Raw genomic sequence first — 26658 nt, 5'->3', positions numbered from 1 at the left:
AAGTTGCCTCTAAACTCAACTCACAAATTCCTCTCTGGCAGCTTTTGGTTTGGGTTCACTCCTAGGGCAGACGTGATTTATTTTCCTGTGCTTGTTATTAACACAGAAATGTAATTTTAGCTTGGGCTTGGAATAGTGCTTTGGGACGCTAAGCAGAAGTGAACAGTGGAAGTTAGGTGGACATGAGTCAAATAAAACTAACCACATTTTCTCTCAGCTCTCCTTTTATAACTGATGAGCCCAAAGAGTTGGTTAAGATTCCCTTTACTGTCAGTTGCTCCAATTTCAGTAAAAATTTTTTGGCATGAATCAGCAAGTACGTACTGCCAGAGGTGGTGCATTAGCTCCTGTGTCTGGGAATGGAGTCTTTTCATGGCAGTGTTTTGATTTTGAACTAGATGCCTCATTTCAGTCTAGCCTCTAGTTGGTGACAAGCTGTTCTCTAGGATGAGGCTTTTGTTACAACCACTTTTCTGTTTTTTAAATACTATAGGAATGGAGGCTTTTGGTTGAGAGTGGAAACTATGTATATCTGGGGCTGCAAAAGTATTCTCAATTGTATTCTGCATGGGGGAATGGGAAAATGCATCTCCCATTTCAGTTTCTCTGATGTGAACTTGATTGTGAGGACTTGATAAAAGCCTGTTGTCTGGAATTCTGCTTCACCCAATTTCAGTTTGCTATCAGCTGGGCAGGCTGCCAGAGTGCTAACCTAAAACACCCTCATCCTAAAGGTCTCAGAGTTGATGAGTGGTCATGTTGGTGTGAACAGGGGTGGGTGGTTAGGATAGCCCCCCCCCACAAAATATAGGAGGTGAGACTGAGGCATCTTTTGTGCTCTTGTGGTCCATGACTCAATGTCTGACTTTGGCTACATTCCAGGCAAGATCTAGTTTCATTCCATGGCTTTTCAGTTGTTGTAAAGTAGCTTCAGAATTGTTGTAAAGTAGCTTCAATGACGTATTTATTGAATAACTCACTATTAGATCCAATATACTATGCTGGATGCTATAAGAGACACAAAGAAGAAATAAATCAATTCTTATCTTTTTTTAAATTTTATTTTATTATGTTATGTTAGTCACCATACAATACATCATTAGCTTTTGAGGTAGTGATCCACAATTCATTGTTTTCATATAACACCCAGTGTTCCATGCAGTATGTGCCCTCCTTAATACCCATCACCAGGCTAACCCATCCCCTCTCCCCCCTCCCCTCTAACACCCTCAGTTTGTTTCTCAGAGTCCATAGTCTCTCATGGTTCATCTCTCCCTCCGATTTCCCCCCCTTCATTTTTCCCTTCTTTCTCCTAAAGTCCTCCATGCTATTCCTTATGTTCCACAAATAAGTGAAACCATATGATAATTGACTTTCTCTGCTTGACTTATTTCACTTAGCATAATCTCCTCCAGTCCCATCCATGTTGATGTAAAAGTTGGGTATTCATCCTTTCTGATGGCTGGGTAATATTCCATTGTATATATGGACCACATCTTCTTTATCCATTCATCTGTTGAAGGGCATCTCAGCTCTTTCCACAGTTTGGCTATTGTGGACATTGCTGCTATGAACATTGGGGTGCATATGGCCCTTCTTTTCACTCCATCTGTGTCTTTGGGGTAAATACCCAGGAGTGCAATTGCTGGGTCATAGGGTAGCCCTATTTTTAATTTTTTGAGGCACCTCCACACTGTGTTCCAAAGTGGCTGTACCAACTTGTATTCCCATTAACAGTGTAAGAGGGTTCCCCTTTCTCCACAACCTCTCCAAGATTTGTTGTTTCTTGCCTTGTCAATTTTTGCCATTCTAACTGGTGTAAGGTGGTATCTCACTGTGGTTTTGATTTGAATTTCCCTGATGGCTAATGATGATGAACATTTTTTCATATGTCTGTTAGCCATTTGTGTGTCTTCTTTTGAGAAGTGTCTGTTCATGTCTTCTGCCTATTTTTTGACTTATTTGTTTTTTGGATGTTGAGTTTGAGAAGTTCTTTATAGATCTTGGATACCAGCCCTTTATCTGTAGTATCATTTGCAAATATCTTCTCCCATTCTGTGGGTTGCCTCTTTGTTTTGTTGACTGTTTCCTTTACTGTTCTTACCTTTTAAGGATGGTCAAATTCACTAGGAAAAAAGGAAGTCTGCACATAACCATAGTAGGAGATAGAAACTATAAATGAATATGAGTTTGAAAGAAGACATGGTTAGAAATTGGGGGCCATCTAAGTACTTGGTTGGATGAAGGGGGAAATAGAGCAGAGTTTACTTCTGTTTTGAATCTGTGTAATGAGAGAATATGGGTTCTATTGACAGAGATAGAGAAATGGGCTAGAGATGCTGGTGAGTTTGAGGTGAGTTTTCCAAGAGAAAAGCACTTAACAGTAAGACCCAGGAGGTCAGATTAGAGGTAGGGGCTCTAGACTCAGATTTTGAGTCTTGTTTTTGGTTGCCCTGGGAATGTATCAGGTCTGTAAGGGAAAGTGCGTAGTGTGAGAAGAACCGAGAGTTTGGACCTAAATTGTGAGAAATGTCCACACTTCAGAAAATGGAAGAGGAAAGGGATCCAAAGAAGGAAGGTGAGAGAAAAGGATGTGTGTGAGTTGGGAGCCTCTGCCATGACAGCATCCCTGAGCCAGGGGCTGCATTTTAAGACTGTGCCCTTGCCTAAACTCTGCATGTCTCTCTGGTCCCATCTGTGCTCTTTTATCACTGTTCCTGGTTTATATGCTTACCTCGGACCTGGGAGGCTCTCAGCCTCCGGAGGATGGGGATGGTGTTACTGATTTTGGCATTCTTGGGACCAATTTTAACAAATAGTAGTTATTGAATGGATGATAAACAAAAGACTGAAATAAGAATGATAACTGCAAAGAGTTAATCAAAATTTTTGAGGTCATTGGAAATTTTTTTTTTTTTAAGATTTTATTTATTTATTTGACAGAGAGACACAGTGAGAGAGGGAACACAAGCAGGGGGAGTGGGAGAGGGAGAAGCAGGCTTCCTGCCAAGCAGGGAGCCCGATGCGGGGCTCGATCCCAGGACCCTGAGATCATCACCTGAGCCGAAGGCAGACGCTTAACGACTGAGCCACCCATGCGCCCTGGAAATCTTCTAAAATGTAGTTTCAATATTAAGGAGAGAAGAATGCCAAATTGCAAAGGGTTAAATTAGAAAAAAAGTGGGTGGTGAAGAAGGAGGAAGGGGAGGAGTGGGTATAGGTCACTTATTCAAGATTTTGTACAGCTGAAAGAGGGAGAAATGCAGGGCAGTAGCTACAGGGGACAGAAACTTCATTCATGTGACTGAACTAGACTGAGTTAGGGCAGCTAGAAGAGGGTTGGTTAATGAACTGGGTTATTTAGGAGGGCTTGACTCTTACAAGTGTTAGTGGGGGATAATTAGGTGAAATGTTTGTTGGGAATGGGGAAAGAGGTATACGGGAAGTTACAGTCAGAGTTGAAGTACGAAATTTGAGATCTTGTGGTTGGAACAATGAGTGTCTCATAATGAGATCCAAAATGTGAGTGTGCTTGTGATATGGAGCGGATGTGGAAGCTGTTGAGTTGAGAAAAGTAAAGAACTCTTGGCTTGGATGACCTTATTAGTCCTCAACCCAGATATTAATTTCATGGGAGATGGGAAAGGAAAGAGTGAAAAGATCCTAAGTCATGTGTTTAAGTCTTTCAAGGAGGTGGAAATTGGTCCATGAGGACAACAGATAGATGTGAGATGATTTAAATTATGGTATTTAGTATTTAGTGGTTTTTTTTTTAAAGGTATACATGTTTAGAAAAATTTGGATTTGAATCCATCTCTATTTTTTAGTGTCAAAAGTGAAACTGCATATACTAATTGCTTCTTCTGTAACATGAGGAATAAGCATACTTTTGGTTCTCTTATATCTTCTTTTCACTCTCCAGATTTTGTTTATATGATCTGGGATTTAAAAATTCATACCATAGTATTGCTATTGAATTTTTAAATTTTACGCATTTTCTTTTAAAAGTATTTTTGATATTTACATTGCTTTATAATTCAATTTATAATATTTTGGACTTTATTCTATATGTAACTTGTTTTGTGTTAACTACCAGTACATTTATGTCACAACCTTTTCATTCCTGGATTCTTTATTTTGATTTATTTTTTCAGTCAGATGAGTACATCTTGGAGTAATTTTTTTTTCCCAGAAGTTACATGTTGGTATATCTTTAGAGCTCTCAGATATTTGAAAAATATCTTTTGATTTAGTTGCCTTCATACACAAATGGCATCTTGTCTAGATATTGAATTCTTGTGTCACAGTCAATCTTACCAAGTTCCTAGACATTGTCCCTTTGTGTCTTGTGAGCATTATAGGGAAGTCCGATATCAGACAGGTCAGGCTCTCTCCCCTCTCCCTTCTCTTCTCTTTCTTTAAAGTAAAATCTTTAACCAGTATTGGTATAGGTATATCCCTTTTTTTTTTTTTCCTAGCACTTTTGAGCCCTTTGGATCTGCAGGCTTAGATCTGTTTTCATCTCAGAAAAGATTATTCTTTTCATTTTTTTAAATTTGTTTTTGTGTCTTCAGGAACATCTATTATCTTAATTAGGTCTTCATTCTTTCCCATAGCTAAGATCTTGTTTCTTGATATTTTAATTTCCTCTGCATTTTATGAGAACTTCTTTATTTCCTTTATAACACTGATTTATTTTTCTTCATTGTCAGTTCTGTCCTTTGTGGCTTCTCATTATGATTTTTATTTGAATTGCATTTTTTATATTCTTATCATATTTACTCATTGCATCTAGGTCCTCTGTAATCCTGCTTTGTTCTCAGCCTGTCCTTCATCAGAGTCTGACATCTTGTATTATTTTTCATTTCTTTTTAAAACCTACATTTTCTACATTTCTTGAGAATACAGAAATGCAGAGCCAATTCCTTCTATTCTGAAAGGGAACTTTTTTCACAGGTATGCTCTTTATCTACATCTTAAGGGGTACCTTCTCCATCTTTCATATTGCAGAATGTTTTAATAGGCCCCATGTTTGTTTGTTTGTTTATTTGTTTTCCGTTTTACTCATTCTGCTCATAGTAACTGCTTGCCTGTAAATAGAGTCGGTTGATTCTTTTTGGAGTGCTGCAGTGAGGTGAGGGGCCACAGTGAGGTGAGGGGCTCTTTATATAAACTGGTTTAACAGCCCAGCAACCCAAGAAGGCGGCGAGAGAACCAGAGTGTGGGCCTCCTAGCAGGGGGACTGAAGCTTGGCACTGTTTTCTTCTTCTTGTGTGGAGAAGCCTTTGTGCCAGGGGTCGGCTTTCTGAACATCCAGCATTGGCACAGCATCCATTGCTCTCCATACAGTGGCTGAGCCTGGATGCTCCTTGGTGCTGCTGCATCCGGAATTTGCCCCAGATGCACTGCAGACTCTCTCGTTGCTATAGCGGCCACAGGCACCCTGGGACTCCTCAGGGCTTTAAATTGCTATTGACCTGGAGGGGTGAGGTGGAGTTCAGCCCATCCTCCTCACAGCAGCGAGTGGGCTTTCTGAGACACAAATGGGATCGTGTTCTTTCTTTGCTTAAAATGCTTCAGTGGGTCCTCCTTGTCTTTGGATAGAGTTCCAAGGCTCTGTATATAACTCCCTCTCCTGCCATATCTCCCCTGATCCATGCCTTAGAAGTGAACCACACTGATTTTTTTTCATTGACTCAAATGAGGCATGCTTTCTCTTCTATTCAAACCGATACACATACACTTACTTCTGCCTGAAATACTCCCCACTCTGCCCTCTTCCTATACACGTTTCCATGCATATACACATTCATATACAACCCAGTTAACATACAAAGTCATTTTCTCTCTCTCTGTTAATGGTAATTTAAAGTTTATTCAGCTATACCGCAAGGTATTCTGACTTTAAGGGAGCATCACATGGCATACTTCTGAGTTTATTCTCAAGATATTCTGTTGTACTTATCTCTGTTTTATAGATCTATGAAGTCTCTGGCACTAGGGGGTCATCTGGGTTTGGATCACATAGCAGTGAACAAATGGATAAAAGAACTTTAGAAATAGTTAAAGCAGGAGACCACTGTGATCTTCAAATGCCAAGACAAATGCTGCCATTACTGTTAATATTTGGATGATAAATTCTTGTTATAAATGCAACCTTAGGTGGTTTGAAGGGGTAAGTTTGTAGGAAAATAAAATGTAAAAAAAAAAAAAAAATTACAGTGCCTTGACATGGGCTCTCATTAGGTCTCATAATTGTGGCTTGCCAAAGAAACATACCATCCCCAACTGGACCTGCAGAATATAGTTCTCTGCTCTCCTACTTTATGCTCCCAAGGCAACCTGTATCCATTAGAGCACTTATCACTCTGTTACAATTATGTGTTTGGTTGTAAAACCCTATTTACAGGGTAGAAGCCACAGCTGTTTTCTTTACCATTATAATTTCAGTGTATATAGGTCAGTCCCTGGCACATGGTATGTACATATTTGTTGAATGAATGAATGAATGAGAACATTAAAATTTTCAGTTGTTGCTGGCCCAACCTCATCCTTTGAAATTCACGGCTGTTACTGGGTTCTGTCAGGGTCTCTTTTCCCTACTCCCTGAGATACTTTAGTATTTTTCTTCAGTGTAGACCAGGTCTGTACTACATCGGTGAAACTGGACTAATTGTATGAGAAGATTACATTTGACAACAATATAAGCACTTACCACAGGGTCTGGTACCTAGAAATTGCTTAATAAATATATTTTTACTATTTGAAGTTAGTAGCAGCATTAGGGAATAAAGAAAACATTGAGTCTTGCCCTCCTTACCTTCATGCAAATGGAGGCAATCAGAAGAGGAGGAGAGGACTCTACTGAAGAGGGCTAACTAGGGTGTAGTCTTTTGGGAAATCTTAGGTTTCATTCAAAGAGGGAAGGTACCCTCCATAATGTAGAATTACCCTTGAGACATAGTTAGGGTCAAAAGGCAAGGTGAATTGGGTGTGGCATAAATGGGATGGAGTTCAGCAAGTAAGGAAGGGGATAGAATGAGAAGTTTGGGTATTGACTGGGGGATGTCAATAAGGGGAAAATGGAAACTTTGGGAATATGAATAGAATAGAGACACCCTAAAGGTGTGAGGGAGAGGAGTTGAAAGATGGTTATTATTTTGGAATTAGAATGACCTAAGTAAGAGAAGACAGGTACAGATAAACTTTTGTTTAACAAATATTTTTGAATACTTCTCAAGAAATATTATTAGCTGGGCACCATGTTAAGTGCTGGGGATTCACTGATGAAGTAAATAGCTACCACCCATTTCTTTTTTTTTTTTTTTTTTAAAGATTTTTATTTATTTGACAGAGACAGCGAGAGAGGGAACACAAGCAGGAGGAGTGGGAGAGGGAGAAACAGGCTTCCTGCCCAGCAGGGAGCCCGATGTGGGACTCGATCCCAGAACCCTGGGATCATGACCTGAGCTGAAGGTAGACGCTTAACAACTGAGCCACCCAGGTACCCCTAGCTACCACCCATTTCTTCATGGAATTTACAGTCTGGTGAGGAATACAGACGTACATCATATACTTATCTGTAAAATTTTGAACTGTAATAAATGCCTTCAGGAAAAGTAGAGGTTATTAGGACAGCATATTAACAGGCAGAATTAATTGAGTTGGGGGTAGGGATATAATGTCTCTTTGAGAAGGTGACATTTCAGCTGTGGTTAGTGAGTAAGAATTAGTTAGGGAAGGGTGGAAATAAGAGTGTTCCAAACACAAGGAACAGCATGTGCAAAGACCCTGAGTTGGGGGGGAAAGGTTATGATCATTTTGAGAAATGAAAAAAAGCCAGAGTGGCTAGAACTAGTAGTGCTTCCAAAGGAAAGACTAGAGAGATTGGCAGAAAACATGGATAGGATTTAGAATTTCATCCTAAGTATAATGAAGTTATCAAACCCTTTGTCATCAAAAGGTTTCATCAGGCAAATGGCACAATCCACTGTATATATTGAGATCTTTCTGGTGATTCTTTAGGAAATATATTGGTCAGGATACAGGGAAACCAGGCTTTTGAAGAGTCATAGAAAAGATGATGGTGTCTAGGATTAAGGGGGGACATTCATTGAGATTCTTGCATTTATCCATGTTTATCTCTTACTCCTGCATCATCCTCTTAGCCACTTGCATACCCCCCCAGGCCTCTTATACACATTTGTGTGCTTGCGCATTAGTGCCCACATTTCCTCATCAGGCAGATCCTGTAGACTCCAGTGTTTATACAGAATGTTTCAAACAGTCTAGACCCAGGAGGAGTAGGATAGTCAAGCTTGTGCTCTGTTCTTTCACTTCAGCAGTGGAATAGAACATCTGTGTATAGAGAACGTTTGGTAGGACAGAAGTTATAACAGTGCTCTGCTATAATATGGAAAGATGGAACTCCACACTCAGGAGCTTGGGTGATTGCTGGCTGGAAGGAGATATTGGAGCCTGAATTCTCTTGATTTAACCATAGAAGAGGAGGTAGCAGGGTCAGGGCAAGGGCCAGCCAGGCTCATTTTTTATATGTTCCTTATGTGCTGATTGTTGTTGCAATGAGAGTTGACCCTTAACAGGGCCATTGATGTGATAAAAGTTTTTCCCACACACTTCACAGTTGAGAGATGACTAGGAAGGGTAAGGGCTTTATCCTAAAGTGCTAAGGCTCAGTGATCATTTCTTTTCTTTTCTTTTTTTTCCCCTCCTCTCACTTCCCAGTTACTTGTAACTCCAAGTCAGATTGATGGTTTGTTTGTGGTACCTTGAGAGAGCCATAATGAGCTGTTTGTATCCCAGTGTGTTTCAACTCATAAATGATGTCTGTTTAGTGGTCCACGGCTCACTGGGCTAGAGCTTGTTGCTAATGAAGCCTAGGTCATGGTTTCCATTTCAGTACAGTTCTCTTGGGTTCACTCTGTTATATTTACTGCCAGAGGCTATGCCCGTAATCTTATGCATTCACCCTTTGGTTTTTTAAGACCATAGGATGAGGCAGTAAGAAAAGATCAACATGAAAGTGACCTACTCCTGCAAAACTAATACAGCATACTCATTTTTCTGATGGTGGGTTATTTGTGTTGTCTTCATTAGTAGCACTACTGAGCATCTTGCTCTTCCTCTGTGTTCTTCAGCCTGCTCTGTCTCTCAACAGCTAGGTCAGAGTCCCCTTCCTTATTTAGAAGTCTAACTTGATCTGCTATGACCTCACACCCCCAACATCCTTTTCAGCACTTAACGATTTCCATTTTTAATTTTGTCTATTTCTAACATTCTTCCAGCTAGCTGTGCAAATGTGGACAAGTCACTGCACCTCTCTGGTCGCAGTTTCCTCATCTGTAAAATGAGCATGTTAGATTAAATCTAAGATCTACAGTCTATGTCACCACTGATGCCAACTACCTAGTAAAGTATCTGATATGTAAACTGAGGTCAATGGCAGACACGGCTCCTATCCTCAAGGAGCTTATAGTCTAATAGGGGCAGGGACTATACATAATAAATAAGTAAATATAAAAGTAAATAAACATAAAAGTACAACTTTTGATGTTGGCAGGATGGATTGAATGGAAGAGATACAATGGGGAGAAAATTGGGGAGATGTGAATTTGAAGATCTAGTTAAGTTATAAGAGAAGTCAAAGGATGAGAAGTTACTAGCCATATAAATAAGAAGGGGAAGAATATTTGAGGCAGAGAGAGTAGGATATGCAGAGGTTCTGAGGTAAGTAAGAACTTAATGTTTAAGGAACCAGCAGTAAGCCACTGGGTCTGGAGGAAAATATATGAAGGAAAGATACGGATTTGAAGTGTATTTAAGAGGCAAAAGTGATCAGCCAGAAAATTATCAGGAGCTGTGGGTGCCTCCAGGTATTTAAGGTATCAGCCAAGGACTTGGTAGTGTGACACTTCATACCAAATTAGCCCAGACTCATGGTGGCAATAGAGAAAGTAGTTGCTAAAAACAAGTTATTTCTTTTCTCCTTTGCTGATAGGAAGTGGGAAGGGCCTACTAGCCCATTGCCTTAGTCTCAACGTTAAATGGCATAGCCTGCAATCTCTGGCAGGTGCAAATTACTAAGAGGGATAATTGATGCCCTTAAAAACTTGCCTAACTGAGCTTTGTGCAACATATTTTGGGAGTTCACCAGCAAAGTTTGTGTGTTGACACAGATGATATCCATGCTAAGACTTGTTTGGGTGGAAAATTTAGTAGCTTGGTAGGGCATGGATAGAACACAGCTCTCCCTTTTTACCAGACATGTTTATATGCTAGGTAGCTCATAACTTAGTCCTTTTCCCTTCTCTCCCTACCAACAGAGAACCATTTGCTTTTAGTCCCTCCTATATTCTACTGGCAGACTAATCTTCAAATGCAGTTTTTATCATGTCTTCCCCCATCCGTGAGCCCGTGATAACTCCCCTGTACTTGTTGTATCACGTTCAGAATTCATACTAGAATTCAAAGCCTTAAATGATCTCCAGCCTCTTCTCCTTTTAAACCCCAGCCAGAGAATATCCTTCAGTCATTTCGATGTCTTCAAGACCTAGCCCTACCACCCTCAGTGAGCCTTCTCCCTCCAGCCCGGATTTATGCTTTCTTGTCGTGGAGTAGTGGGAACAGCCCATTGATCTCAGACAATGCACCGAACCCCTCCAGATGATCACCATAAACTCTATTTCAATATTTAGTGATCTTCTGCCTTTATTCATTTGTACCAAGGGTGTTCTTTAATTGTTGCATGCTTCAGTGCTTTCTCAGTGTGCTTTCAGACCCTAGGAGCAGGAACCTAGTCTGCAGATCTTGTTGATCAAAACCAAGGCTTGGAAACTTAACAATGCTGCAGTGAGAAGGGCAGTAGATTTGGAGTCAGACTGATCTGGGTTTGAATGACATTGTTCTCACTAGTTTATGACCTTGGGAGGGCTACTTTACCTTTGCATATGCTCCTTATTCTTAGGCTTCTGCATTGATTTCCTTCTGTGCCAGGAAGTGGTGGCATGAAGCAAGTGCAGTATCTTAGCAGACATTCCACTGGGAATTTTGGAGCGAACACTTGTAGTGGCCACCCAGGTTACCATTTTCCTCATTCTGGTTGATAGAATTGGAATGAAGAGAAAAAAAATTCTGGCAGAAATGAGCCTGGGAAGGAATATTTTTCTGGAGAAATGTGCCTGAATCTTAGAGAAAAATGATCCATTTTGTAGAAAATAACTTATGAGCCAGTGTGCTTTTGGCTCTCTAGATTTGATTTCTCTAACAAACAGTACCTAACAGATACACAGTTGTCAGGTGTTCTAATCTTCAACAACAATCTTCATTCAAAAAATAGTGAACTGTACCTACAAGTACATTTGATTTTTGGATAGTAATTTTGAGTCCTAAGTTTTTACAGTAATCTGATCATGTGAGTAATGATTTTAACCCTCCCCTTCTTCATCCTCTCTACTTCCTTAGGCCTTCATGCATTTCGGATACTGAGGCACACAAAGATGGTTTTGTTATGATCAGACTCACACCTCAAGTCTTTGTTAAGAGTTTTATTTTTTTTAATTTTTTAAGATTTTATTTACTTATTTATCAGAGAGAGAGTGTGCATAAGCAGGGGAAGCAGAAGGCAGAGGGAGAAGCAGGCTCCCTGCTGATCAAGGAGTCCGATACGGGACTCGATCCCAGGACCCTGGGATCATGACCTGAGCCGAAGGCAGACACTTAACTGACAGAGCCACCCAAGTGTCCCTTTATTAAGAGTTTTAGAGGCAGGCAGCTCTGGTTTAAATCCCACTTCTGCACTTCCTGCCTCATGCTAGGCAAGTTGTTTTACCTCTCTGAGCCTGTTTCCTCAACTATAAATGAGATAAATTTTGTGACATCTCAATCACAATGCCTGGTTCATAGCAGGCAAGCAATGGCTCTTGGTTTCCTTTCCCAGGAGTGCCAAATTTCCATTCCAAGCATTATTTATTTACCTAATCTGTCTTACTACAATATTTAAGTGTCTGGATATTATATTGCATAAGAAATATATATATAAGATATTTTTAAACACACAGTGTCTTATAATCAAGAGCCAGTCAAAAAGAAAAATAACATCCATATTCCTCACATTCAGAAAGTAAGTTTTGTTTGAGGGTAGCATAGATAGATATTTGAGTTAGCCTAAGTATAAGAGACAAGGCTCTCGGTAATTTCCAGGTTACAGCCACTCTTCACCTACTTCTTAGTCATGTTTTCATTTCTAAATCCCACCTATATCCTAATTACACATCTGTCTTTACTCTGAGGTAGCATTTCTGCCAGTATAGTAAGGGAGCAAAGCTTTCTGTAATAAATGACATCACCTGCCCTGGGGGAAATGATTGCCAATGTGTGTACTCACTCACTCACTCACTCATTCAGTCTGTGTTAGTTAATACTGTGGGTTGCAATTGACAGATCCCCATCAAGCAATAACTTGAATGCCACCATGATTCTGGTTTTTTCTTCTGTGCATTTCTGATTTCACCCTTATCACTTTTTCTGTCACCAGCCACTTTATCCTTTTGGTCCATATGTCAAAGAATCCCTAGTCCAAAAGTTTAGAAAAGGGACACAGTGCTATAGCTTGTATCAGATGCCCATCCTGGGTCAGTCAGCTAGAGTAGGAGGGCATGATCATGTAAAGACAAGGTGGCTCCATCAAGAATTATGTGTAAAAAAATAATAATATGGTTGAAGTGGGGTGAGGAGAAGCACACAGAAGGAGGGTGGTGAGCACAGAGTTCCAGAGATGCCCACACACCCATCCTGCCATCCTGGGCAGTGGGATCTTAGGTTAAGAACACAAAAAAATATTCCTGAACTGAAGTTGCTTGTAGTCAAGTGATGGGAGATGGATGTGTAATCAAATAAGTACAATAGAGTGATCCTCGTTTTGTATAATGGATGTATGTGTAGATGGGGTAAGAATAGATGGTCAGTTAGGTTAGATCAGACACAGCTAACCTCTGTTATCAGTAATGGCTACACAGCTGGGTACATTGAAGCCCTTCTGAAAAAACTGGAGCTCCTTGATTTATTGTTCCGTGTTCTGGGGACTAGGGATAGCCTTGGCATTTTCTGAGTATAAACATCATGTGCTTTTTCATCAAGAGGCCTCTTCACCAGAATGCCTTTTTGAATTATTCATTGAGTTCTTTAACAAGAGAATTAAAGGACACCTTGAGGTTTTATGAGTTTTAGCCACTTGTCCTGTTGTGTTTGAGAGAATTCAGATGATCTGAATATGAGTTCCCTTTGGTAGCTCTCTAAACTGGTATTAATAAGGACGATTCATCAACTTGTTTTATAACTTGGGTGGTCTGGCACTAAACTGCTTGTTAATCACAGATGCCTTGCTTGTAAGTTGAAGACATACTTTTGTTCTTTGTGACGGGGCCTGAGAGCCTTTGCCATACCCCCCCATCCTTTGCTATTGTAGTGACCTGCATTATATCCATAAATGGTCTTGTGTATCATCCTTCAGTTTGCTCTTTTTCAGGCAGATCAAACGGATCCTTTTTCCATCTTCTATTACATTGGGTCAACTTTCTGCATCTTACTCCACAAATCCACATCTTTGAAGGTTGGGCGCCTCAGGCTATGCACAGTTTGCTCCAGTTTCATCATCTTGGTGTTGCCTTTCACCTCTACGGTTTACCAAGGCTTTTCATTGTCCTTCATCTCTTCTCTCTACTGTGCTTGCCCTTATTTTATTTTTTAATTAAACTTTTTATTTTGAGGGACACCTGGGTGGCTCAGTTGATTAAGCGTCTGTGTTTGGCTTGGGTCATGATCTTGGGGTCCTGGGATCGAGTCCCACATCGGGCTCCTTGCTTAGTGGGGAGCCTGCTTCTCCCTCTGCCTGCTGCTCTCTCTCTCCCTTTCTTTCTCTCTCTCTGACAAATAAATAAATAAAATCTTAAAAAAATAAATGAACTTTTTATCTTGAGATAATTGTAGAGTCACACGCAGTTATAAGAATTAATACAGAGAGATACCCTATACCAACTCTCCCCCAATGGTAACATTGTCTTGCAAAACTATTGTACAGTATCATAACAAGGATGTTAACATTGATATAGTCAGGATATACAACTGCCCTGACATTTTGACCCTTAGGTTCCTTCTCGTCATTCTGTTTCTTACTCATCTCATACACTCTTCTTCCCTCCATCTTCTCACTTGCATATTCATTGTCCAGGGATTTACCCGAATCAAGGATGCTATAAGCCTAACCTTCTTTTTGATAGGTTGGCTAAATTCTCATGTCAGAATTTCTAGGGGGGCACCTGGGTGGCTCAGTCGGTTAAGCGTCTGCCTTCGGCTCAGGTCATGATCCCAGGGTCCTGGGATCGAGCCCCACATCAGGCTCTCTGCTCAGCAGGAAGCCTGCTTCTCCCTCTCCCACTCCCCCTGCTTGTTTCTGCTCTCGCTAACTCTCTCTTTGTCAAATAAATAAATAAAATCTTTAAAAAAAAAAAATTTCTAGGGACAGCAATTTCCATTCTTCTTTAAGTTATTTACCTGGAATAAATATCATTTGGATGGCTCATGGTAGCCTTAAGATTCATGTGAAGAAGCAAAGGAAACAGTCAACAAAACCAAAAGACAGCTGACAGAATGAGAGAAGATATTTGCAAATGACATATCAGATAAAGGGCTAGTATCCAAAATCTATAAAGAACTTACCAAACTCAACACCCAAAGAACAAATGACCCAATCAAGAAATGGGCAGAAGACATGAACAGACATTTCTGCAAAGAAGACATCCAAATGGCCAACAGACATGTGAAAAATGTTCAGCATCACTCGGCATCAGGGAAATACAAATCAAAACCTCAATGAGATACCGCCTCACACCAGTCAGAATGGCTAAAATTAACAAGTCAGGAAATGACAGATGTTGGCGAGGATGCGGAGAAAGGGGGGAACCCTCCTACACTGTTGGTGGGAATGCAAGCTGGTTCAGCCACTCTGGAAAACAGTATGGAGGGTCCTCAAAAAGTTGACAATAGAGCTACCCTATGACCCAACAATTGCACTACTGGGTATTTACCTCAAAGATACAAATGTAGTGATCCAAAGGGATACGTGCACCCCAATGTTTATAGCAGCAATGTCCACAATAGCCAAACTATGGAAAGAGCATAGATGTCCATCAACAGATGAATGGATAAAGAAGGTGTGGTATATATATATACAATGGAATATTATGCAGCCATCAAAAAAAGGGAAACCTTGCAATTTGCAATGACATGGATGGAACTAGAAGGTATTATGCTAAGCGAAATAAGTCAATCAGAGAAAGATAAGTATCATATGATCTCACTGATATGAGGACTTTGAGAAACAAGACAGGATCATAGGGGAAGGGAGGGAAAAATGAAACAAGATGAAATCAGAGAGGGAAACAAACCATAAGAGACTCTTAATCTCAGGAAACAAACTGAGGGTTGCTGGAGTGGGGGTTGGGGTGGGAGGGATGGGGTGGCTGGGTGATAGGCATTGGGGAGGGTATGTGCTATGGTGAGCACTGTGAATTGTGTAAGACTGATGAATCACAGACCTGTGCCCCTGGAACAAATAATACATTATATGTTAATAAAAAATAAAAAAAAAGATTCATGTGAAGACCTGGTCTGCTGGGAGATCTGCTCGCCTTAATTTCAGGCAGGTCACATGAGGGTGAAGAATGTATGGGAGTGGGTATGGTACTAATCCTTTGAGACTTAAGAGCCCTAATCAAAGGCACTTCTTTCCCCCAAAGGACAGTTCTGCACAGAGGATGTGGATGAGTGTCTGCTGCAACCTAATGCTTGTCAGAATGGGGGCACCTGTACCAACCGCAATGGGGGCTATGGCTGTGTATGTGTTAACGGCTGGAGTGGAGATGACTGCAGTGAGAACATTGATGACTGTGCCTTTGCGTCCTGCACTCCGGGCTCCACCTGCATTGACCGTGTGGCCTCCTTCTCTTGCATGTGCCCAGAAGGAAAGGCAGGTAAGGCCAGCAGGACAGAACTGGAGTTCAGGGAAGGGGCCGGAGAGCATTCAGGATCTCTTTCACTCCCCGAGTTGTGTCCTTTTAATTAGCATCTGTAGGAATATGTTACTCAAGACTGTTCTTCTGGAAATATAATTGCTAGCCAAAGTACTATGAAATTAGTCTTCTTCTTTAGGACTTTTGACTCTCATCTCAAGTCTGCATACCTCAGTTTTTCATACCCCCCCCCCCAATGAAAGTAACTATTGCCTTGGGAGCATCTCTTGACCTCCTTAAGATCTTAGGCACCTCGGAAATTAAGATTAATTTCTCGGAAATTAAGACAAAATTAATAATAAATGGATTTAGAGACTTCATTTTGAGAGGAAATCTTGTACTCAGAAGGAGTCGGGAGGAGAGAAGCATTTGAATGCATTCCAGCTCTCAGTGTCTATGGAAATATTCCTCTAAGGGAGGACTTTTACTAACTGCAAAGTTAACATTGCTCTAGCCTCTCAAGTGAACAGCTCCCAGTCCTGGTAGAGAGCAGTGAAGGGAGGAACGTGACAGAAGAAGATAGCTTAACTGAGAGAACTTTGTGCCCAGCACTTTTGAAGTGTTCTTAGATCTGTGCCTTTCCAAAAGCCCCACCTCCAGCTTTGTAGAAGAAGCCTTGGTTACCTGTTCTTAAGCTAATTGCAGACTGGAAAATCCAGTTCCCATGTGTACTACACAGAACATGAGGCCTCGTAATACCTTCAGAGTCCCGAGGGCACTTGAGCCAGGAATGTTGACGCTATTGAAAAGGCTGCCCTGGTATAGACTGACGATGTTCAGCTGTGTTTTTCCTTCTGCGGCTAGCAAAATACCGGTGGCCCCTGATCATCAGGTAGCATAATTTGGGGAAAGTAGGTTGCTAAATAAAATATAAGGTGCATGTAATATTTGGAATATATAGTAAAAAATGATTTGTTACTTATTTGAAATTCAAATTGAACTGGGCATCCTCTACTTTTATTTGCTAAATCTAGCATCACTATCAGAAGGATATCTTCATTGTCTAACCATCTCACTCTATGGCCTGTAGATGACTCTACCCGTGAGGAGAGGTCTAGCGGAGGGCTCAGGGTCAGAGCACCAGGGTTGTCTACAGCTCTTTGCTTGCTGTTAGCTATAGCATGTACCTAAGGTAGGATTAGGTAAAGGGGAAGTTGCCTCTAAATCTCCACATTGGATTTTGGTGAGGTGACCGTAAGGTTGTCCCTCCTCCATGAAAGAGAAAACTCTTCTTCAAGTAAGAGACATTTTCTCTATTCTCCTTGCCCCACCCTATGACAGGTCTCTTATGTCATCTGGATGATGCATGCATCAGCAATCCTTGCCACAAGGGGGCACTGTGTGATACCAACCCCCTGAATGGGCAGTATATTTGCACCTGCCCCCAAGGCTACAAAGGGGCTGACTGTACAGAAGATGTGGATGAGTGTGCCATGGGTGAGTACGTGGAACCTTTCCTATTCCTCATGCTGTCTGTTGAGCTCAGCAAGCATTCAGAAGCAAAACCTCAGATCTCTCCTGTTACCTGCCCACTGTTTACAACCTTTCAGTGTAAAGATATATTTGGTTCTGACAATTGAATATATAGAAGGTCTGTACCCGATTCTTTTATTTATTTATTTATTTATTTTATTTACTTTTTTTTTAAAGATTTTATTTATTTATTTGACAGAGAGAGAGAGAGAGAGACAGACAGCGAGAAAGGGAACACAAGCAGGGGGAGTGGGAGAGGGAGAAGCAGGCTCCCCACTGAGCAAGGAGCCGGATGTGGGGCTCGATCCCAGAATCCTGGGATCATGACTTGAGCCGAAGGCAGACGCTTAACGACTGAGCCACCCAGGCATCCCTGTACCTGATTCTTAATAGGAAGCCCTACTTTAGTAGACAGTTTGGGCAAAAGGAGCAGAGAATCACAAGAGTTGAGATTGCTCTAGTCTGTCTTTCCTTTCCTTTCGTTTCTTTCCTTGTTTTTTTTAAGGAAGAAAATAGGAAGTTGAGAACCAGATTATTAAAGGCCTGGCCCTCGTGTGCTATAACAATCAGACCTACTTCTGTAATCCACATTTGTGGAAACTCCATCAAAGTACTTTGATCCCAGTAATTGGTGCTTTATTTTCCAGCCAACAGCAATCCTTGTGAGCACGCAGGAAAATGTGTGAACACAGATGGTGCCTTCCACTGTGAATGTCTAAAGGGCTATGCAGGGCCTCGTTGTGAGATGGACATCAACGAGTGCCATTCCGACCCCTGCCAGAATGATGCGACCTGTCTGGATAAGATTGGAGGCTTCACGTGTCTGTGCATGCCAGGTACATGGGCCCACCAGTGTGTGGGGTCTAGACTAAACACACTGCCCCGCACTTCTCAGTATAGGGTGGCAATTCCATGAGCTCTGTCAGCATTTAATTCCCAGCCAAGGGGACCTTTAAGGAGTAATGCAGTGCTAGAATTCTTAGAGCTATGGAGACCAAATTAAACAAGTCTGTATGTCAACATCAGTTACATGTAAGAGAAAAATTCAGAAGTGATTGTTTTTATGCAAGTATTATTTGATTTAACAAAGGATTTACAATAAGAATCCTTTAAATAGCAAACTTTTCTGATCTCTTGATATATTATAAATACCATACTGTTCCATTTATAGCAGTTATTTTACCCATAATTATATAGGAACTTGCCATTTGTCCATAGTGATGTGCATACAATTAGTTGTATTCTGGAGTTCTGCAGAAACCATTTCTTGAATCCTTAGAGAGCTCAGGTAAATCTAGGATAAAATGACACAGGACAGTGGCTGCTTTGCCAGATTAAGGCTGCTAGCTGCTGTAGCATTGGGAGGCCCTCCTGACCTTGACTTGTACCCTGAGAGCAACAGCATCTCCAAGTCAGCTGGTCTTTGGGAACATCAACTAGGGCCTGGTGCTGTTCTGAAAGTGAAGCAGGGACTGGTCAGAGACATGAGGCAGTCTTTGCTGTGGCATGCTGTGTTTTGCTAGTGTCTTTGGAGGTAACTTCTCCCTCTTCACTGTGGCATGGATATCTTGCAGTATTCTCCTCTCTCACTGATACTTGCAGTGACTATTTCCCATCATGGCAGAGTCCCCTTTGACTTCTGCAGAAATGTTCATGCTCATAGAGGATATAGTCATCTCTGCAAATTTGTGCTTTCTTGGCTAGAGTATGCCTTTCTCTCTTTCTAAGCCACTTGTGTGGTCCAATTTGTTCAGGTTTCAAAGGTGTGCATTGTGAATTGGAGATAAACGAATGTCAGAGCAACCCTTGTGTGAACAATGGTCAGTGTGTGGATAAAGTCAATCGCTTCCAGTGTCTGTGTCCGCCTGGTAAGTGCCCACCACCTGCCCCTGTTTTCTTTGAAAGCACAAAGCTGCCTGACCACAGGGAAGGGAGGAGGAGAGAATGTGTGTGGGCTGTACATGAGGAAGTCATTAAAGTGAGCACTTCAGCATAGGAGTATGTGCAGAAATGGGGAGTTTGTTTCAGCTAGTGGATCATTCCAAATCCTTTGTGGCCAGAAGTCCAAGTCTATTCTGAATGGCCCATGACCTCTCCGTCTGTGTGTATATTTCAGAAAGGTCATACCTCACAGAAGCCTTGGTTGTAGGCTATTCAGGATTTTTTTCCCCCCATGGGTCATATTCTTGAAGCCCCTCTGTGAGATTTTTATTTTTAGATATTTCACCCTGGGTCCAGAAACAAGCAGCACAAGTCAGTTTTTTCCAAAGAACACTCTGTGTCTCCTTCTGCTCCCCAAAGTTCTTCTTGAAGACATGCCAGATTTTCTGCCACAGACAATAGCCTCTCAAGTTGTTTCTTTAGAGAGGTTCCAGTTCCTCTGAAGCTGTACTCACTTGTTTGAGGGCTCCATGTATAAGCATTTAGTCCTTACTTCAACTAGAAGTGAAATCTGTACTGGGAAGACACAGAGGTGGAGACACACCCAGTTGCCTCTGATGCCCTGAGCTTCTCCCAGTTATCCTAGTTACCTGTTGGGAAGAAGAATTTTATGTCTGCTGAGCCACTGGTTTAAGCCCTGCTGGTAACTTAACCCAACCCTCCGTGGGCATCCTTCTCATAGGATATCATAGGTACACCTTAGATAGACATGGGAGAGTCTTTTGACTGTGTCATCACTCTGTCCTTTTAAGGTTTCACTGGGCCAGTTTGCCAGATTGATATTGATGACTGTTCCAGTACTCCGTGTCTGAATGGGGCGAAGTGTATTGATCACCCAAATGGCTATGAATGCCAGTGTGCCACAGGTAAGACTGCCCTCACTTTTTATCCCCCTGGTAGGTCCATTTGAACAAAATAGGAGACTGTCCTCTTCTCGCTGTCCTACCAAGCCAGTCCACTAATGGGCTGCTCTGGGTTTAGAGAGAGCTGCTTCTAGCATATTTTTTGCTGCTCTCACTGTTTCCTTCTACAACACCTGCCTCCTTCTCTACCACAATAGTGGCCTGGCTTGGACATTTCGATTTGGTGTCCATGTCTTTCTGGGACAGATTTTGGCAGCTGTGAGTTTCCAGCTGGCTTGACTTACTCCTTTGGGAAAGGGAAGAATTCCAGCTGAAAGCTATTTTTCACTGGGGCTTCTCAGCAGGAGGCCTGTCTCTGTGTTTCTTGGGGCAAGTGCTTGAACAAAGGCCCAGAAATCTAAGGGCCATTGTGTGAAAGTGCAGAGGTTTTCTGCATAAAAGACTGCTCAGGCCCTGAGAGTCAGGTGTGTATCTGAACAGGAGAGAGAGCTCTGTCTGGGAAAGTTTAAGTCCTCTTTCCTGACTTCTGCTACTACAGTGACAAAGAATCTGTTTACAAATAGTCTACATTTCTGATCTGTGGCCACATTTCTCATTTGGGAGTGGATTTGAATAAGCCAAACGTCCCTTGTTACACATTTGCTTCTGCACAGACCAGTGTTATAGAGAAAGACTAGAAAAAATGATTTCCCAATTTATTTTTTATATGACCACTTAAGGGAGAAAGAAGTTATGGGTATAATTGAAGACCTTTTTCTTATTTTAGAAGATGGATTCTTAAAGGATTTTAAACATCATGTGCATGATTTCTTTCTGATGACAGAAAAGGGAACTAAGTCACAAAAATAAACACAGAGAATGAGTGTTTTGGTAGTACTGGAACATTACCATTTACTGGGCCTCCTTAGATTAGGTCCTGTCAGATGAACCACTTAACTGCTTTCTCTTTTCATGAACTGTTGTCCTTGGTCGGAGAAGTTCCAGGTTTTGTCGTCCTCTGGCCAGATTATCCTCGTAGAGAATAACCTTCACTGGAGAGAGTTTAAAAACCTTGAATTCATGTTTAAAAGGGAAGAGAGGCCCTGTTCCTTTAAAATCCTTTAAAAGAATGGATTGAATGAAGGAGGCTTTATTTACCCCTTTTTCTTTTAAATGCTCATAAATTTTCATTTTATTTAACAGGTATTTATTAAAAACTTAGTATATAAGCATAGTACTCAGGGAGGGTTTGAGAGGGATAAAGAAAAGTTCTCTGTCCTCTAAGGTCAGAATTGGGGAGATAAGGTACACGTAATCATTAATACAGTATCTGTATGTTGGTTTTGGGAAGAAAGGAATATAGAGGTAAATATATAATGGAAAAATATTGAGGGCTGTTCCCCATTGAAGCCCACTGTGGAACGAAGATGCAGTTAAAGTATCTCTGTAGTGAAACCATTGATCATCATTTGAATTCTACAAATTTTATTTGAAAAACTTTATTTTAAGCACAACTCTAGGCTTGCCTTATACATCAGGCAAATAGTCGGCTTCAGCTGCTCATTGTCTACAGCATGAACTGTTTGAGACATGAGGCCTGTAGGATAAGTGGATGTGGCCACACCTACGTTCAGGTGTGGAGTGTCTGACTGGGTTTCAAGCCTTCTTGGTAAAATTCCTTCCCAGGGTTCACTGGTGTGTTGTGTGAGGAGAACATCGACAACTGTGACCCTGATCCTTGCCACCATGGCCGGTGTCAGGATGGGATTGATTCCTACACCTGCATCTGCAACCCGGGGTACATGGGTGCCATCTGCAGTGACCAGATAGACGAGTGTTACAGTAGCCCCTGCCTGCATGACAGCCGCTGCATCGACCTGGTGAATGGCTACCAGTGTAACTGTCAGCCCGGCACGTCAGGTAAGCCTCTCTGCCTGTGTCTCCTCTGGGCCTTCACCTCCCCCAGGAGTTTACACACAGGTCTCAGGCTGTCCTGGTGCATGCTCAGATCCTGGAAAAAGAATCCTGATTCTGAGATGCACAGCCAAAGCTACAGCCAGAAACATCTTAGAGGCAGACATCTCTGGCCACTGGAGAAATCAGAGGCAATAGCTTGGCAAAACTGATGATTTTGGGTGTGTGTTTTTCATTAAAAGGAGCCACACCACTTCAAAAAATTGAAATTATTATTTAAAATTGGAATCCCTGTTGGCTTTATGGCTTGATTTGATTATCGTTTTTTCTTTAGCCTCCACCACGCTCAGATTAATGAAGCTGGCCCTGTCCCTTCTCCCTCCCTCCTGTCCTTCTAGTTGTGTTTTTCTCTGTTTCAGAGTCCAGTGTCTTGAATGTCTCTGGTGGGCCTTGGCATTTGGGGGATTCTCAGGGAGAGGGGAGACTTTGCAGCACCTCCCAGTCCTTGTAAATGAGAATGCAGAGCCACCACTTCCCTCCCCAAGTTCATTGCTGTTTCCCTACTCTGGTTGAGTGACTGCTTGTTAGGTGGGAGGGCATGCTGCTCCTTGCTGGGGGAATGTTGAATCATTTTCTCAGGCAGCAGCATTTCACAGGTTTCACTGGGGTCTGTTTTACTTATTCGAGGAATAATTATGGTCACAACTGTGGTTAATGGACAGAGAAGTACTATGTCTCAGATCAAAGAAAATGTATTAGTGGAAGATTAACTAGTGTGTGCCTTTGCTAGAAGGGAACCTGCCAATACAAGGGAGTGATTTATTGAGAACTCATTCTTGATTTAAGGAAAATGGCCTATGTAGGGGGCAAAGGTGGGGGAGGTGGTTAACTGCCCTCATTTTATTTTGTTATTTCCAAATCCATTTCTTCAAACTTGTCAAAGGCCCTGGTCTTCATCCAGGACCTCGTACATGCCAAGTTTGAAAACAAAGTCCTTTTTGAGTTGCTCAAGCATACGAAAAACATCCCATGCCTTCACAGTTGAAAATGCCTTCCCCCTCCCCACATTTAGATAACTCACTAAAAGGGCTGAATAGATCTTTGTGAAACCTTCCAAAAGCAATTTGCTTCCGGGCTGGTCCCCAGACATGAGAAATTGCAGTACGAAAAGAAATTTGAGAGATTTACAAGCAATTGAAAGGATGCCTTTAGAATGGTGGAGCTGTTTTAGGCTTTGCTATCATCCCCATTATAACAAATGTACTGGAAACCTGGGTGAGTGGTGGGTTGGCAAGCACTTTGTTTTCTCTGGGATTATATCATTATGCCAGGATGTATCAGGTGTATTCCCTGGGGAGGACAGAGAAGACAAGGTGTAAGTACCTGTCATGAGAAATGCAAGAAGTCCAGGGAGTCTGCTTCTCCCTCTGACCCTCCCCCCTCTCATGCTCTCTCTATCTCATTCTCTCAAATAAATAAATAAAATCTTTAAAAAAAAAAAAAAAAGAAAGAAATGCAAGAAGTAAATACGAGTGGTGTGCAGGCAGCATAGAATGAAGGCCCAGAATCTCTCAGAAAACTGCCAAGTCCCTTCCTGTGGCTGTTGGGAGAATTAAAGCAAAGAGATGCAGGCATCATGAAAAAGTCTTGGTCTGTAATGGGTGGAGAAAGCCCTGACATGTACTAAGGGCCTGGATGAATGGGTCTATTTAATTAGTCATTATGAATAGACTGCTGAGTTCTAGAGGAAGAATCCTTGACCCATTCATAACATGGTCCTGAGTTGGTAGGTTGGGGTTTGGATGAGTATAGACAGAAGGGATACTTTACAATATGCTGGCTATAATTGTGGTTTCTCACTTACTGGGTACTTAAAGTACCCAGTAAGCTTCTTTTACCCGTGGCCTTATGATGGGAAACTGTTCTAAGTAAGTTTTTTTTAGGTTTTAAGTCACAGGAACCAACTTGACTAGTTTAAAGACTCTTTAGCAAACAAGCAAACAATAGCTACAAAATAGACAAGGAATTTAGTGAAAGCACATAGAAGTATCTTACAGATTCCAAGTGAGAATTGATCAATAAGGCTTTGCAAAAATTAGCAGGAAGCAGAGCAATCTGTAGACCCTGGGTCCCCCAGGTCATATTCCATTGTTCCAGTGAGAAAATCTCCTTGTCCCATCTAGGGCAGGGTATCTGTTCCTGCTTGAATAAAATATAGCCTCCTGTGGCCTACCATAGTCAATTTTGGGTAAATGGGGGTAATCAGCCAATGGCTAGATAATTCTCCTAAAAGTATGCACTTGTATACGAGGAATATGGAAACTCTTGCCTCATCTGTGGCGAGTGAGGCAGCCTGACCTCATTAATAACAGTGACCAGTATGGTGTGGCAAAGAGCGTAGAATCCAAAGTGCCTGGCTCACATCCTGGCTGTGCTGCCATAATTGTGGAAGTCCATGATAGAGTGGATGTAACGCAACTTGATGTGCCAGTTGAGTGAGAAGACTAAAGAAAAGTTGTGTAAAGTGGGAGGCAAAGTACTTGCACATAATAATGACTCAGTAAATTTTTAATGTAATTGTTATTATCAAATATTAATACAAAGTATGAATGAACCAAAGTTTTCGCATTTTTTCATGGAAATTTTGTTAGTTTATATCCTTTTTACCAGGCTTTATTTTTGGATTTTTTTAAACTACCAAGGCATTTTTCTATGAATGGGAAATAAAGCATCACTAAATTCATATTAAGTAAATGACAAAATATCATGAGTATTTTTATAGAATGATGGTAGAAATTATGATTTGTATATCCCTACTGTTTAGTTACCCATATCTAGAATTACACCTTTCATAATATAGCCAAACTCTACCATTCTTCAGGAGAATGGGCCAGAACGGAGGCAGCACAGCCCCAGGGGAAGATGCCAGACCCTGTAAGATTTATCCTGAACTTATGTCCGTAATAGTGACAGTTTCAAGCTTCTGGCAGTGGATACAAGTTCCAAAATTCTAGTTTTCATGCAAAGGCTTAAATTTTATTTTTAGAACACAATACTGCCAGTTGTTTTCCTTGAAATGACAGGTTTCCTTCTTTCACTTAATGTTTGCTAAATACTTAGGTCTGAATAGCCCTGGTTCCTCTGTCAGTTGTTCTTTCATTTAAAATGGGATTCCATGAAAAAAGCATGCTCGGTTCAGAACTCAAACAGTCAAACAACTGCTTTTCCCGGAAGCAACTGTGTACTTTGGTATGCCACAGAATGCTTTATTTCCCATTTCATTACACAGAACAGTAGATACATATTCAGAGGTCAAGATACAATAAAAATATAAAGGTAATTTTGACTTCTTCACCAAAGTCATTATTAAGTGAGGCTGTCTTTTTGTTTGGTTTAAATTGTGAGTGCATGGAAGTTAAGAATATAATGACCACTAACTAGTACAACTTGGCACCACTACCTTGATTCCTGCTAACATGCCAACAATCCCACCCCCATGGCTTTTGCACCATGAGTGCAGATGCCAACACACTGAAACAGGCAGATAGTGGCTTAGTATGATTCACAAAATAGTTTTGACCTCATAATCTCCCTGATGGGGTCTGGAGGACTACACTTTGGAGATCTGATGCTTTACTCTATCCAGGGTTGGCTGGATACTCTTGAGATTTCTCAACACCTAGTATCACATGCTATTTTTGTGATAATACTGGTTTCTTTTTGCTTTTATCTTTGCAGGTGTTAATTGTGAAATCAATTTTGATGACTGTGCAAGTAACCCTTGTGTCCACGGAGTCTGTATGGATGGCATTAATCGTTACAGTTGTGTCTGCTCGCCGGGATTCACAGGTAATACCCTTTTTGTCGGGAGGTCCCAGCCCTGTCACTTTGGGAAAGGGGCATCTAAAGAAAAATCACTTTTCAAATGTTTCCTATTTCTTTATCTCTTGGAAGGTTAGAAGTTTCTTTCTGTACTTCTCTGGCCCAGTTTTCTACTTACAGGCCTTCCCTGAACTGTAACATGAAGCTTTTCATTAGTTAGGGTTTTTAGACCATGTGTTGTGGCTACCTGAAATGCATTTCTAGTTATACCATGAGTTTGTCACTGTGCTTGAGTTATATAGCGTTTAATGCCACCTTTAATTTGCTACACTTAGGAATGAATGCCTTCATAAAAGTATAGCCAAGATAAAATTCTATGAAAACACTAAATGCTTTTTTCTGAGTACTTCCTCTTGTGGGAGATTGTTGGATGAAGCCAGAAGTTGGGAGGACCAAGCTAATTTGGCTATCGCAAGGGAGATCTTTTCTCACTAGAAGGAAGAAAGTTAAATGGCTAAAATAAAATTGGTTATAATTATTATAAGTAGTTAGAACATTTACACACCCATGCTTATGTGCAC

At 41.2% G+C, this 26658-nt stretch overlaps 1 protein-coding gene and 1 pseudogene across 2 annotated transcripts in view; one reads left to right on the top strand and one right to left on the bottom strand.

The window, feature by feature from the left end:
• NOTCH2 (notch receptor 2) overlaps positions 1 to 26658 on the top strand; it is a 183094-nt gene that overhangs the window by 106807 nt on the left and 49629 nt on the right. For both annotated transcript variants that reach the window (XM_044914597.1, XM_021690191.2), the window contains 7 exons: positions 15813 to 16046; positions 17367 to 17522; positions 18206 to 18394; positions 19313 to 19426; positions 20252 to 20365; positions 22028 to 22261; positions 25994 to 26104. In XM_044914597.1, coding sequence (XP_044770532.1) covers positions 15813 to 16046; positions 17367 to 17522; positions 18206 to 18394; positions 19313 to 19426; positions 20252 to 20365; positions 22028 to 22261; positions 25994 to 26104 — 1152 coding nt within the window. The remainder of the gene's footprint in view (positions 1 to 15812; positions 16047 to 17366; positions 17523 to 18205; positions 18395 to 19312; positions 19427 to 20251; positions 20366 to 22027; positions 22262 to 25993; positions 26105 to 26658) is intronic.
• LOC110580482 lies at positions 5916 to 6277 on the bottom strand (annotated as a pseudogene).

The sequence above is a fragment of the Neomonachus schauinslandi genome, chromosome 4 (assembly GCF_002201575.2).
Source record: "Neomonachus schauinslandi chromosome 4, ASM220157v2, whole genome shotgun sequence".
NCBI classification, from domain to species: Eukaryota; Metazoa; Chordata; class Mammalia; order Carnivora; family Phocidae; genus Neomonachus; species Neomonachus schauinslandi.
This window is presented reverse-complemented; position numbering and strand designations above follow the sequence as displayed.